We start from the raw sequence: 12,227 nt of genomic DNA on the forward strand, positions 1-12,227 counted from the left end.
TGACCTACTTTCACATTTTTGAAGGTACAGGCTTCAGATTTGGACCACATGCATAGATTTGTGTTCTGAAGTGAAATTTGACCTTGATTTTTACCTAGTGACCTACTTTCACATTTCTCAAGCTACAGCCTTAAAATTTGGACCACTTGCATAGTTTTGTGTACCGAAATAAACTTTGACCTTAAGATTGACCTAGTGACCTACTTTCAAATTTCTCAAACTACAGTCTTCAAACTTGATGCACATGCATAGTTTTGTGTACAAAGAACTTTGTCCTTGAAATTGATCGAATGACCTACTTTCACATTTCTCAAGCTACAGCTTTCAAATTTAGACCACATGCACAGTGTTGTGTACGGAAATGAAATTTGACCTTGAGCTAGTCAATAAGTCTTGAAATTTGGAACACACAAAAATGGCACATTGGTGGGCGCCAAGATCACTCTGTGATCTCTCGTAATGATATTGGTATCAAAATAAAATTTAGAGTGTTTAGATTCATTTTATGTGCGTATATTTTAGAATACTTTTAAATCCAGTTCTACAATTCAAGTAGACTTCAGTGGACTATTTCTTCGTTCTCAAGGGGGATATGCAAATAAAACATACATCATTGTAAACTTCAGCCTGTCAGCTTTCGAGAAATGTATGCCTCATTAATATTCAAAAAGAAAGAGGTGGTCGCAGTTTTAGCTTCAAAGGTGAGCTTTAGTGATCGCCCTGTGTCTGTCGTCCGTCATCGTCCGTCCGTCGTCAGTCGTCTGTCCTCAACAATTTGACTGTTAACACTCTAGAGGTCACAATTTTGGCCCAATCTTAATGAAACTTGGTCAGAATGTTACCCTCAATAAAGTCTTGGACGAGTTCGATATTGGGTCATCCAGGATAAAAAAACTAGGTCACCTGGTCAAATCAAAGGAAAAGCTTGTTAACACTGTAGAGGCCAGATTTATGACTATATCTTCATGAAACTTGGTCAGAACGTTAATCTTGATGATCTCAAGGTCCAGTTTGAATCTGGGTCATGTAGGATCAAAAACTAGGTCACCAGGTCAAATCAAAGGAAAAGCTAGTTTACACTGTAGAAGCCACATTTATGACCATATCTTAATGAAACTTGGTCAGAATGTTAATCTTGATGATCTGTAAGTCAGGTTCAAATCTGGGTCAGGTGGGGTCAAAAACTAGGTCACTAGGTCAAATAAAAGGAAAAGCTTGTTAACACTCTAGAGGCCACATTTATGACTGTATCTTCAAGAAACTTAGTCAGAATGTTAATCTTGGTGATCTTTAGGTCAAGTTCAAATCTGGGTCATGTCTGGTCAAAAACTAGGTCACTGGGTCAAATCGAAGGAAAAGCTATTTAACACTTTAGAGGCCACATTTATGACCATATCTTAATGAAACTTAGTCAGAATGTTAATCTTGATGATCTTTAGGTCAATAGGTCAGGTGAGCGATACAGGGCCTTCATGGCCCTCTTGTTAATTTACATAAGTAGGTGTCACTGGCGTTAGCTTCAGATCTGTAATTAACAACGCGGCCAAAATTTTATCAAGTTGCGTAATTTATGCTTATGCTTATGTGTAATAAACACACACAATAGGGGCACCATAAAACTTATATCACATTGAAGGCAATTTTATTAGCTTTTAATTGGTGGTAACCATATTACAGTGAGATTATTGATAATGACTTTATGAATATTTTTCTGAGCAAGGTATAAGAATTTGCCGATTTTCCAGACGATTTGCTGATAAGCGCTTGGCTTATCAGGGTTGCTACAAAATATAGAAAAATCTTCAAACGACATCTCCTACACCGCTGGTCCAATTTTGAAATTATTTCACACGAATGGTCAAGTAACCTTCTATCATGATTGTTCAAATTATTCCAATTCATCAATATACATGGCCGCCAGAGGGAGTGTTCACTTTTCCCTATAATATTATGTATATAGTAGAAATTCAAAAAAAGATTCTTTTATGAAACTGCTAGCTCGATTTTAAAATAATTTCACACAAATGGTCCTTGTGTGACCTTGTACCAAGATTGTTTGAAATATATTGATTTGTCACAAAAAATTGCCGCCAGGGGGAGTTGTCAATTTTTTCCTATAATTTATGTATATATTGGAAACTTTAAAAATGTTCTTTTAAGAAACAGCAGGCCAAATATTAAAACAATTTTACACAACTGTTTCTTGGGTGACCTTTTTGAATATTGTACAATTTATTCTGTTATCTTCTTGTTTGGTATGTAGTGGAAAAATCTTGTTAGATATATTGTCATATCACATCATTCCGCCAACTTCTTACTACACCTCCCCCCAACACACACAGTCATACACATTACCTGCCCATATTTATTTAGTAGAAACTTTTAAAATATTCTTCTCAGAAAACACTGGCACTATTTCAGTGTAATTTCACAGACATTTTCCATGCATAACCATCTGCCAAAACTGTTCATGCAAGCAGCATAACTCAGGTAAGCATTCTAAGGCCATAATGACCCTCTTGTATTTGTTATCAAAAATATGGGTCAAGAATACTTCAAGGTTGTCTGGATGATTTTAGTTTTCATTTATGACACCTTTTCATCAGTTCAGATTTACCTGTCGTACAATAATTAATGAGGAAAAAGAAATAAAAATACGGATGTTTAATGATATAGTTTAAACAAGGCTTGTTACCATGGTTTTTATTTGTTTCTTTTAACAAGATTTATTATACATAATTATGTGAAGTGCTTTATAAAGAACATAAGAGTTATTGAAGCAAATATAATGTATTATTGCCACTACTCTTTTTAAAAGTGGTCAATCACATTTAAGCAATATTTCATAACATTTTGCAGTTTTGGTATGTTCTGTCATTTTGCAGTTTTGGTATGTTCTGTCATTTTGCAGTTTTGGTATGTTCAGTTTTGGTATGTTCTGTCATTTTGCAGTTTTGGTATGTTCTGTCATTTTGCAGTTTTAGTATATTCTGTCATTTTGCAGTTTTGGTATGTTCTGTTATTTTGCAGTTTTGGTATGTTCTGTCATATTGCAGTTTTGGTATGTTCTGTCATTTTGCCAATTTGGTATATTCTGTCATTTTGCAGTTTTGGTATGTTCTGTTATTTTGCAGTTTTAGTATGTTCTGTCATTTTGCAGTTTTTGTATATTCTGTTAGAAATTTATCTAAGAAAAACAAGAAAATACTGGATATTTGGCATCAGGGCTCACTTATGAAATTAAAACTTTCTATCAACAAGGTTTTGGAACTTCCTTTCATGAAATATTAACATTTCATTTGGTTCTGAAAGGTTTTTACTTACATTAATGACAGTTTGCATGCACACATTGACCATGTTTAAGCTAAATATGGAAAAAAGTTTGGTCTTTTCAAATTTTTAACTCGACTATTCAAAGAATAGTTTTGAATAGTCTGAGCTATTCTACTCACCCTGGCATCCGCGTCACACCTTGGTTTAAGTTTGGCATGCAAGTACGTTTAGCTATAATTTAAAGGCATATAGCTTTAAATTTCTTTCTTTCTTTGTCTAGGTCAATTACCAACCTCATTTTGGTCAAATTATGCCCCCATAGCCCATACAACTTGAAAATCCTGGTTAAAGTTTTGCATGCAAGTCACTATCTCCAAAACTAATGCTGATATTGAATTGAAACTTCACATAATTATGTCTTTTGGGTTATAAAACTAGGTGATAGCATCAACTCCCATAACTCTGACATTTATTTTGGCAATATAATGCCCCCTTTTGGACTTAGAAAATCCTTGTTAAAGTTTTGCATACAAGTATGTATAGCTATCATTTAAAGGCATATAGCTTTTAAACATATTTTTTTCTTTTTCTAGGTCAATTACCAACCTCACTGGGTCAAGTCCATAACTCTGACATGTACTTTGGAGAAATTATGCCGCTTTTGGACTTACAAAATCCTGGTTTAAGTTTTGCATGGAAGTTACTATCTCAAAAACTAATGCAAAATTTAATATTAAATTGAAACTTAACATGTTTCTTTGGGTTTATAAAACTTGGTCCCCATAACTGACATGTATTTTGCAAAATTATGTCCTCTTTTGAACTTAAAAAATTCTGGTTAAAGTTTTGCATTCAAGTTACTGTCTCCAAAACTAATGCAGATACTGGATTGAAACTCTATAAATATTTTAACATATAGGGAATAAAAATCGAATAGTCCAGCATTGGCTGTCTTGTGGACAGCTCTTGTTAGTAAATGAAACCATTCTTGAATTTTATCACTTTTAATTCACTGGGGAAGGAAGCAGATACCCAAAAATAATTTGTCTGTAACCCTTTTTTTCTGGCAGATAATGGAAAATTTGTGATACACTTTATGGCGTGGTCACACTACACGTAGTTAATCGTAGTAAGGAATGATCGTAGTTGATCGTACTAAGCGTAGTTACACGTAGATAATCGTAGTCAAACATAGTAATGATCGTAGTTCGAACTTATGATTTGTCCGTAGTAAGCAAATAATTTTTCGACATGTTCAAAATCTGACTACGATTAACTACGATGTTTTGACCCTACTGCGACCGTAGTTTGAACGTAGTTGATCTTAGTTAAACGTACTTGATCGTACTTAACAGTAGTGTGTATCGTTTTTGATCGTAGTACAAGTACAAACATGATATGAAACGAGAGCCGATTACACAAAAACTTTACTGTTATATAAATTAATTTCAATTCTAGTATGATAATATCGCTAATTATAAATACTTAAAAACTAAATAGAATTGTTTTCGGTATTCATGCGAAATGAACAACAGATTTGGATCGGCAAATATATGTACATGAATCGCGCTAGCAATCAAATGTTCATTTACCATGAAGACCGGGAAAATCCATTTTATATATTGCATTTAAATTATATTTTCTTTGCATTAGTTAGCAAATCTGTGGTATAAATTGCGCATTTTTATGCATTTAACTTTTAAATTCAGTTTTTCGGCCATTCTGTTTTATAACATCGTTTTTTCCTAGGCGGCATACTGAAGCTTAAATGATGCTGTCTCGTCAACTTCCAAGAGCAAAATGACTGTAGCTTTCCCGTCCTGCGCAGGCGCAACCACAACGTTTTTCCGTAGCTCAACGTAGTTGATCGTAATTTGTCGTAGTTGTTCGTACTTCGATCGTAGTATATACGTAGTGTAACGTAGTAACTTGTGGTAAGACGTAGTGATACCCTAGTTAACCCTACCCGATTTACTCGTAGTTGAACGTAGTTGTTCGTACTTACACCTACTTCAACGTACTAAGACTTTCCATATTTCATATTTTAAACCTAGTTCGAGCGTACTTCAACCCAGTTGATCGTAGTATTACTACGACAAACTACGTTTAAAATGAACTACGACTAACTACGTGCGTGAACGTAAATGTGACCATTGCTTTAGTAGTTTATGGGCCTCCCATACTGCACAGAAAATTTTGGCTCATTTGAAGTAATGATGAGAGAGTTGAATCTGTTTGAAGATAACTGTTGATAGAGTTTTACCATGTTATAGAAGAATCATGAAGCATACAATGTTATTAAAATAGTACCATGGTATAGTTCAATCTTTCACCTTCATTTTGGTATGCTACACATGTTTTTCTTTAGAATTAATGTGCTGAAAAATCATGTTAAAGCAGTCCTCCCCTTAGAGTGTCCTTAAAAATCTTCTTGTCAGAATTGCTAGCCTCACTGATTTTAAAATAGTTTGACACAAATGGTCCTTGTGTAACCCTCTATCCAGATTGTACAAACTATTCAGATTTGTAAAAATCTTATTGTCAGAAACAGCAGACCCAATTTTAAAATAATTTCACACAAATGTTCCTTTGGTGACATTTTACGAAGAATATTCAAATGATTCTTAATTATTCATCAATGTATATAGTGGAAACATTAAAAATGTTTGGTCAGTAAATACTGGCCAGATTTTTAGCTAACTTCACATTAATGATCCTTGTGTGACCTACAGAGATCGTAAAATTATTTTGATTTGTCAAAAAAAAAACATGGCTGCCAGCAGGTTTTGTAACTTTTCTCTATAATTTTTATGTATATAGTAAAAGCTGTTGATAGAAACTGTTGATATTGTCTCTTAGCATCCAATGTCATCATTCCCCCAAGGTCTTTTTCAAAATAACTTCACAGAGATTTTCCTTACAAACCATCTACCAAAACTGTTCGAGCAAGCAGGGTAACTCAGATGAGCATTCTCGTTTAGAATCTCTCACCCTTTTATCTTGTGTTTGTAGTATTTATACCCAGTACCTGCCACCATTGCTCACATCCCTAAACAAGGTAATATGAAAGCTTAGTTAGTCTTGCATTGTCAGCAGGTAACATCACCATATGTTAGGAAGTAGGTGCACCAGTTACCTATAGTGGAGCATGCCTTCTCCCCACCTCAGCCCCCTAACACATACCTATTTCTGTAACTGCATTGCTTTACTCTTTGTAGAAAACATTTTGAACAGAGGTACTCTGCTTTTTAGGCATTCAGTGGTTGGCTATAACAAGATATAAGGAGTATAGTGATGGCACTTGTCGGTTTCCGGTCACAGATGTTATGGGAGAACATCAGAAAAGGAGATCTCTCAGCGGTTGTCAATCTCTTAGAGAACGGAACTATCAACTTGGAGGAGAGGGATGAGGTATGGTTAAACTGAAGTTGTCAAAATGTCAGAATGATAATTTATTATGAAAATGTCAAAATGATGTCTATGTTTCTGGATTAACCCTTACCCTGCTAAATTTCTGTAATGAACTTGTCCATCTTTCAATTTGGACAGTACCATTAACTGTTAAAAGGGGTGCTTACCAAAAAGATACTGACTGAATAGTGAACAGTGCAGATCATGAGCAGACTGCACAGATGTGCAGGCTGATCATGATCTGCACTAGCCGCAAAGGTAGAATTGATCGTGTCCAGCATGGTAAGGGTTAAAGACATCCAATCTCTGTATCTCAGTTATAGTGATCATCATTCAACCTGTGCACATTTTCTGGATTTTGTACCAGTATTATCTTGTCCTTCAAAAAGTAACTAACAACTTCTCCACATTGATTACAGATGGAATAGTGAACAGTAGTCTAGCACGGCGATTGAACTCATTAAAGCTGTCAGTACAATCAGTGTAATGTTTATTAATGTAATCAACTCTGGAAAAAGATGTGGAAAAACTTGAAACTTCTCAGCACATGGGCAGGTTAACTTGCATGTTTTAATAATATACTGTGATATTTGTGTATGGGAACTTAGATTTTGAAATCAGATTATTATGACTCTTTTTCAGTAAATTGCTTTATAAATTAATGTTTTTGTATCATTTCAGAATGGACAGACATTTTTGATGGTAGCATGCCAACAAGGGGAGATAAGTCTAGCTAGAGAGTTACTGGATGCTGGCATTGATCCTAATGCCACAGATAATGTAAGTTTGTACGTTTAACCCTTACCCTACTAAATTTCTTTAATGAACTTGTCCATCTTTCAATTTGGACAGTACCATTTACTGTTAAAAGGGGTGTTTACCAAAAAGATACTGACTGAATGGTGAACAGTGCAGATCGTGATCAGACTTCATGGATGTGCAGGCTGATTATGATCTACACTGGTCGCAAAGGCAGAATCAATTGTGTCTAGCATGATAAGGGTAAGCTCCTGGGGAATAATCATGAACACTTTATGCATACATCTTTAGTTTGTTTTATTAGTCATTTGTTTTACCAATGTAGATCAGAGATTCTTGTGACATTAATGGCAGGTCTTTTCATCATGAAATTTGGAAGAGGGCCTGGACTTCCATATTTGACAATAACTGCCCATTTTTAGTAAAGGACTTTATATGAAACAGAGCTTTTGTCCTGCTGTAACACAGGTCTGAAACACATTTGTAATTTAATGGCTTCCTGGAAATGCTAGAAATCACAATCTTTTGAGATTAAAGCTATTAATTTTGCATGGTTATTGACACATAATCATTAATATTATGATGTCTGTAACAGTATTGCAACTCTTTTTCATGGAAATTTATTTATTATTTTGGCATAATGAAACTGAGTTATTAATGTTTGAGAGCTGACTATTTTAAATATTATGTGAGCTGAGTGTTATACTTTATAAAGTATAAGAGCTGAGTTGTTAAAGAATGAGAGCTATGTTATTTAAGTATGAGAGCTAAGTGATTTAAGTATAAGAGTTGAGTTGTTAAAGTATGAGAGCTGTGTTATTTAAGTATGAGAGCTGAGTTGTCGAAGTACTAGAGCTGAGTTGTTAAAGTATGAGAGCTGTGTTATTTAAGTATGAGAGCTGAGTTGTTAAAATATGAGAGCTGCGTTATTTAAGTATGAGAGCTGAGTTGTTAAAATATGAGAGCTGTGTTATTTAAGTATGAGAGCTGAGTTGTTAAAATATGAGAGCTGTGTTATTTAAGTATGAGAGCTGAGTTGTTAAAATATGAGAGCTGTGTTATTTAAGTATGAGAGCTGAGTTGTTAATGTATGAGAGCTGAGTTGTTCAAAGTATGAGAGCTGAGTTGTTCAAAGTATGAGAGCTGTGTTATTTAAGTATGAGAGCTGAGTTGTTAAAATATGAGAGCTGTGTTATTTAAGTATGAGAGCTGAGTTGTTAAAATATGAGAGCTGTGTTATTTAAGTATGAGAGCTGAGTTGTTAAAATATGAGAGCTGTGTTATTTAAGTATGAGAGCTGAGTTGTTAATGTATGAGAGCTGTGTTGTTCAAAGTATGAGAACTGAGTTGTTCAAAGTATGAGAGCTGTGTTATTTAAGTATGAGAGCTGAGTTGTTAATGTATGAGAGTTGAGTTGTTAAAGTATGAGAACTGAGTTGTCAAAGTACTAGAGCTGAGTTGTTAAAATATGAGAGCTGTGTTATTTAAGTATGAGAGCTGAGTTGTTAAAATATGAGAGCTGTGTTATTTAAGTATGAGAGCTGAGTTGTTAAAATATGAGAGCTGTGTTATTTAAGTATGAGAGCTGAGTTGTTAAAATATGAGAGCTGTGTTATTTAAGTATGAGAGCTGAGTTGTTAATGTATGAGAGCTGAGTTGTTCAAAGTATGAGAGCTGAGTTGTTAAAATATGAGAGCTGTGTTATTTAAGTATGAGAGCTGAGTTGTTAAAATATGAGAGCTGTGTTATTTAAGTATGAGAGCTGAGTTGTTAAAATATGAGAGCTGTGTTATTTAAGTATGAGAGCTGAGTTGTTAATGTTTGAGAGCTGAGTTGTTCAAAGTATGAGAGCTGAGTTGTTCAAAGTATGAGAGCTGTGTTATTTAAGTATGAGAGCTGAGTTGTTAAAATATGAGAGCTGTGTTATTTAAGTATGAGAGCTGAGTTGTTAATGTATGAGAGCTGAGTTGTTCAAAGTATGAGAGCTGAGTTGTTAAAATATGAGAGCTGTGTTATTTAAGTATGAGAGCTGAGTTGTTAAAATATGAGAGCTGTGTTATTTAAGTATGAGAGCTGAGTTGTTAATGTATGAGAGCTGAGTTGTTCAAAGTATGAGAGCTGAGTTGTTCAAAGTATGAGAGCTGAGTTGTTAAAGAATGAGAGCTGAGTTGTTAAAGCATGAGAGCTGAGTTGTTAAAGAATGAGAGCTGAGTTGTTAAAGAATGAGAGCTGAGTTGTTGAAGTATGAGAGCTGAGTTGTTAAAGTATGAGAGCTGAGTTGTTCAAAGTATAAGAGCTGAGTTGTTGAAGTATGAGAGCTGAGTTGTTAAAGCATGAGAGCTGCCTTATTAAATTATGAGAGCTCAGTTATTAAAAGTATTAAGCAGAGCTTAGATATTGAAATATGAGAGTTGAGTTGTTAAAGACAGGTTGTTACTTTCAGGACAACTGGACATCCCTGCTGTATGCTGCTAAGGATGGTTACCTGGAGGTCTGTATAGAACTGCTGGAGAGAGATGCTGATATAGAACACAGAGATCTGGTAGGGATCTGTCTTAATATAAACTATTAAATGGTATGGCTAATATTAACATTATGTATAATCATGGTTGTAGTCTTTAGAAAAAAATAGTAAATTTAAGAAAATGTTAGTTTTTACAAAGTTATGAGCTAGCCTGGCTGGAAAATACAATGTAGACCACATGAGAACTTTTATAAAGATTTTTAATCATTAAAGTGCTTTACATGCAATTTAACCATTATAGCGAGGTTAATAAGATGGACCTATCCTTAGCTCACCTGAGCACAAAGTGCTGGGGGTGATCTATTGTGAACAGTCACCATCTGTCCACACTTTTCTTCAAACAACATCTCCTCTGAAACCATGGGATGGAAATTGATAAACTTGTCCTGGATGTTCCTTGGGTGGTCTTCTTTCAAATGTGTTAAAATGTTTCCATTTGATTGCTTATAGGGGCCACCAGAGCAAAAAATAGAAAAATCTTCAAACAACATCTCTTCCTAAACTGCTTGTTCTATTTTAAAATAATTTTACACAAATTATCCTTGTGTGACCCTCTACTAGGAATGTTCAGATTATTCTGATTCATCAAAAACCATGGCCGCAGGAGGGTGGGGTCACTTTTCCCTATATTAATGTTGTGGAAACTTTAAACGTCTTTGTGTATGAAACTGTTGGCAGGATTTTAAAATAATTTCTCACAAATGGGCCTTGTGTGACCTTCTACCAAGATAGTTGATATTATTCTGATTCGTCAAAAAATGTGGCCACCAGAAGGTTTGCTCACTTTTCCCTGTATGTATATCAGGTGAGTGATCTAGGGCCATCATGGCCCTCTTGTTGCCAATGGCCAGCTGTCCACATAGAATCATTTGGTCCTCACTATAGTGATGTGAACATGGCAGGGTCACAGTTCCATGTATTGTGAAGTTATTAAGCTTGCTTGCTTGATTATGTCCAGCAATTCTAAATAACGGTAGATACTGGTCAGTCCCAGAACAGTCATGATGTTTGTATGGGAACATGGAGTCTGCTTCTGCCAATAAAAGTGGAAAGTTTTCTTGTTTTTTAGGCAGTTGGTATAATAGAAAAAATATGTGTGTCTCGATATACAACACATAGTTTAAATAAAATACAGGTCTGATTTGTTTTTTTGTTAGCTCACCTGAGCAATGCTCAGGTGAGTTTTTCTGATCGCTCGATGTCCGGCGTCCGTCGTCCGTCGTCTGTCGTCTGTCGTCTGTCGTCCGTCGTCTGTCAACATTTAGCTTGTGTATGCGATAGAGGCTGTATTTTTCAATTAATCTTCATGAATATTGGTTAGAATGATAACCTTGATGAAATCTAGGCCGAGTTCGAAAGTGGGTCATCTCGGGTCAAAAACTAGGTCACTAGGTCAAATCAAAGAAAAACCTTGTGTATGCGATAGAGACTGAATTTTTTATTTAATCTTCATGAATATTGGTCAGAATGATAAACTTGATGAAATCTAGGCCAAGTTCGAAAATGGGTCATCTCGGGTCAAAAACTAGGTCACTAGGTCAAATCAAAGAAAAACCTTGTGTATGCGATACAGGTGGTATTTTTCAATTGATCTTCATGAATATTGGTCAGAATGATAACCTTGATGAAATCTAAGCCGAGTTCGAAAATGGGTCATCTGGGGTCAAAAACTAGGTCACTAGGTCAAATCAAAGAAAAACCTTGTGTATGCGATAGAGGCTGTATTTTTCAATTGATCTTCATGAATTTTGGTCAGAATGATAACCTTGATGAAATCTAGGCCGAGTTCGAAAATGGGTCATCTCGGGTCAAAAACTAGGTCACTAGGTCAAATCAAAGAAAAACCTTGTGTATGCGATAGAGGCTGTATTTTTCAATTGATCTTCATGAATTTTAGTCAGAATGATTGCCTTGATGAAATCTAGGCCGAGTTCGAAAATGGGTCATCTCGGATCAAAAACTAGGTCACTAGGTCAAATCAAAGAGAAACCTTGTGTATGCGATAGAGGCGGTATTTTTCAATTGATCTTCATGAATTTTGGTCAGAATGATTACCTTGATAAAATCTAGGCCGAGTTTGAAAATGGGTCATCTGGGGTCAAAAAATAGGTCACTAGGTCATATCACGTAAAAACCTTGTGTATGCGATAGAGGCTGTATTTTTCAATTGATCTTCATGAATTTTGGTCAGAATGATTGCCTTGATGAAATTTAGACCAAGTTCGAAAATGGGTCATCTGGGGTCAAAAACTAGGTCACT

The 12,227-nt window shown here is 35.2% G+C and overlaps 1 protein-coding gene across 6 annotated transcripts in view; it reads left to right on the forward strand.

Moving 5' to 3' along the window:
- Positions 1-12,227, forward strand: part of LOC123556716 (kinase D-interacting substrate of 220 kDa B-like) — an 88,791-nt gene that overhangs the window by 29,161 nt on the left and 47,403 nt on the right. For all 6 annotated transcript variants that reach the window (XM_045347639.2, XM_045347638.2, XM_045347643.2 and 3 more), the window contains exons 3-5: positions 6,526-6,684; positions 7,366-7,464; positions 9,887-9,985. In XM_045347639.2, the coding sequence (XP_045203574.2) occupies positions 6,568-6,684; positions 7,366-7,464; positions 9,887-9,985 (315 nt within the window). In that variant the 5' untranslated portion in view covers positions 6,526-6,567. The remainder of the gene's footprint in view (positions 1-6,525; positions 6,685-7,365; positions 7,465-9,886; positions 9,986-12,227) is intronic.

The sequence above is a fragment of the Mercenaria mercenaria genome, chromosome 5 (genome assembly GCF_021730395.1).
Source record: "Mercenaria mercenaria strain notata chromosome 5, MADL_Memer_1, whole genome shotgun sequence".
Lineage (NCBI taxonomy): Eukaryota > Metazoa > Mollusca > Bivalvia > Venerida > Veneridae > Mercenaria > Mercenaria mercenaria.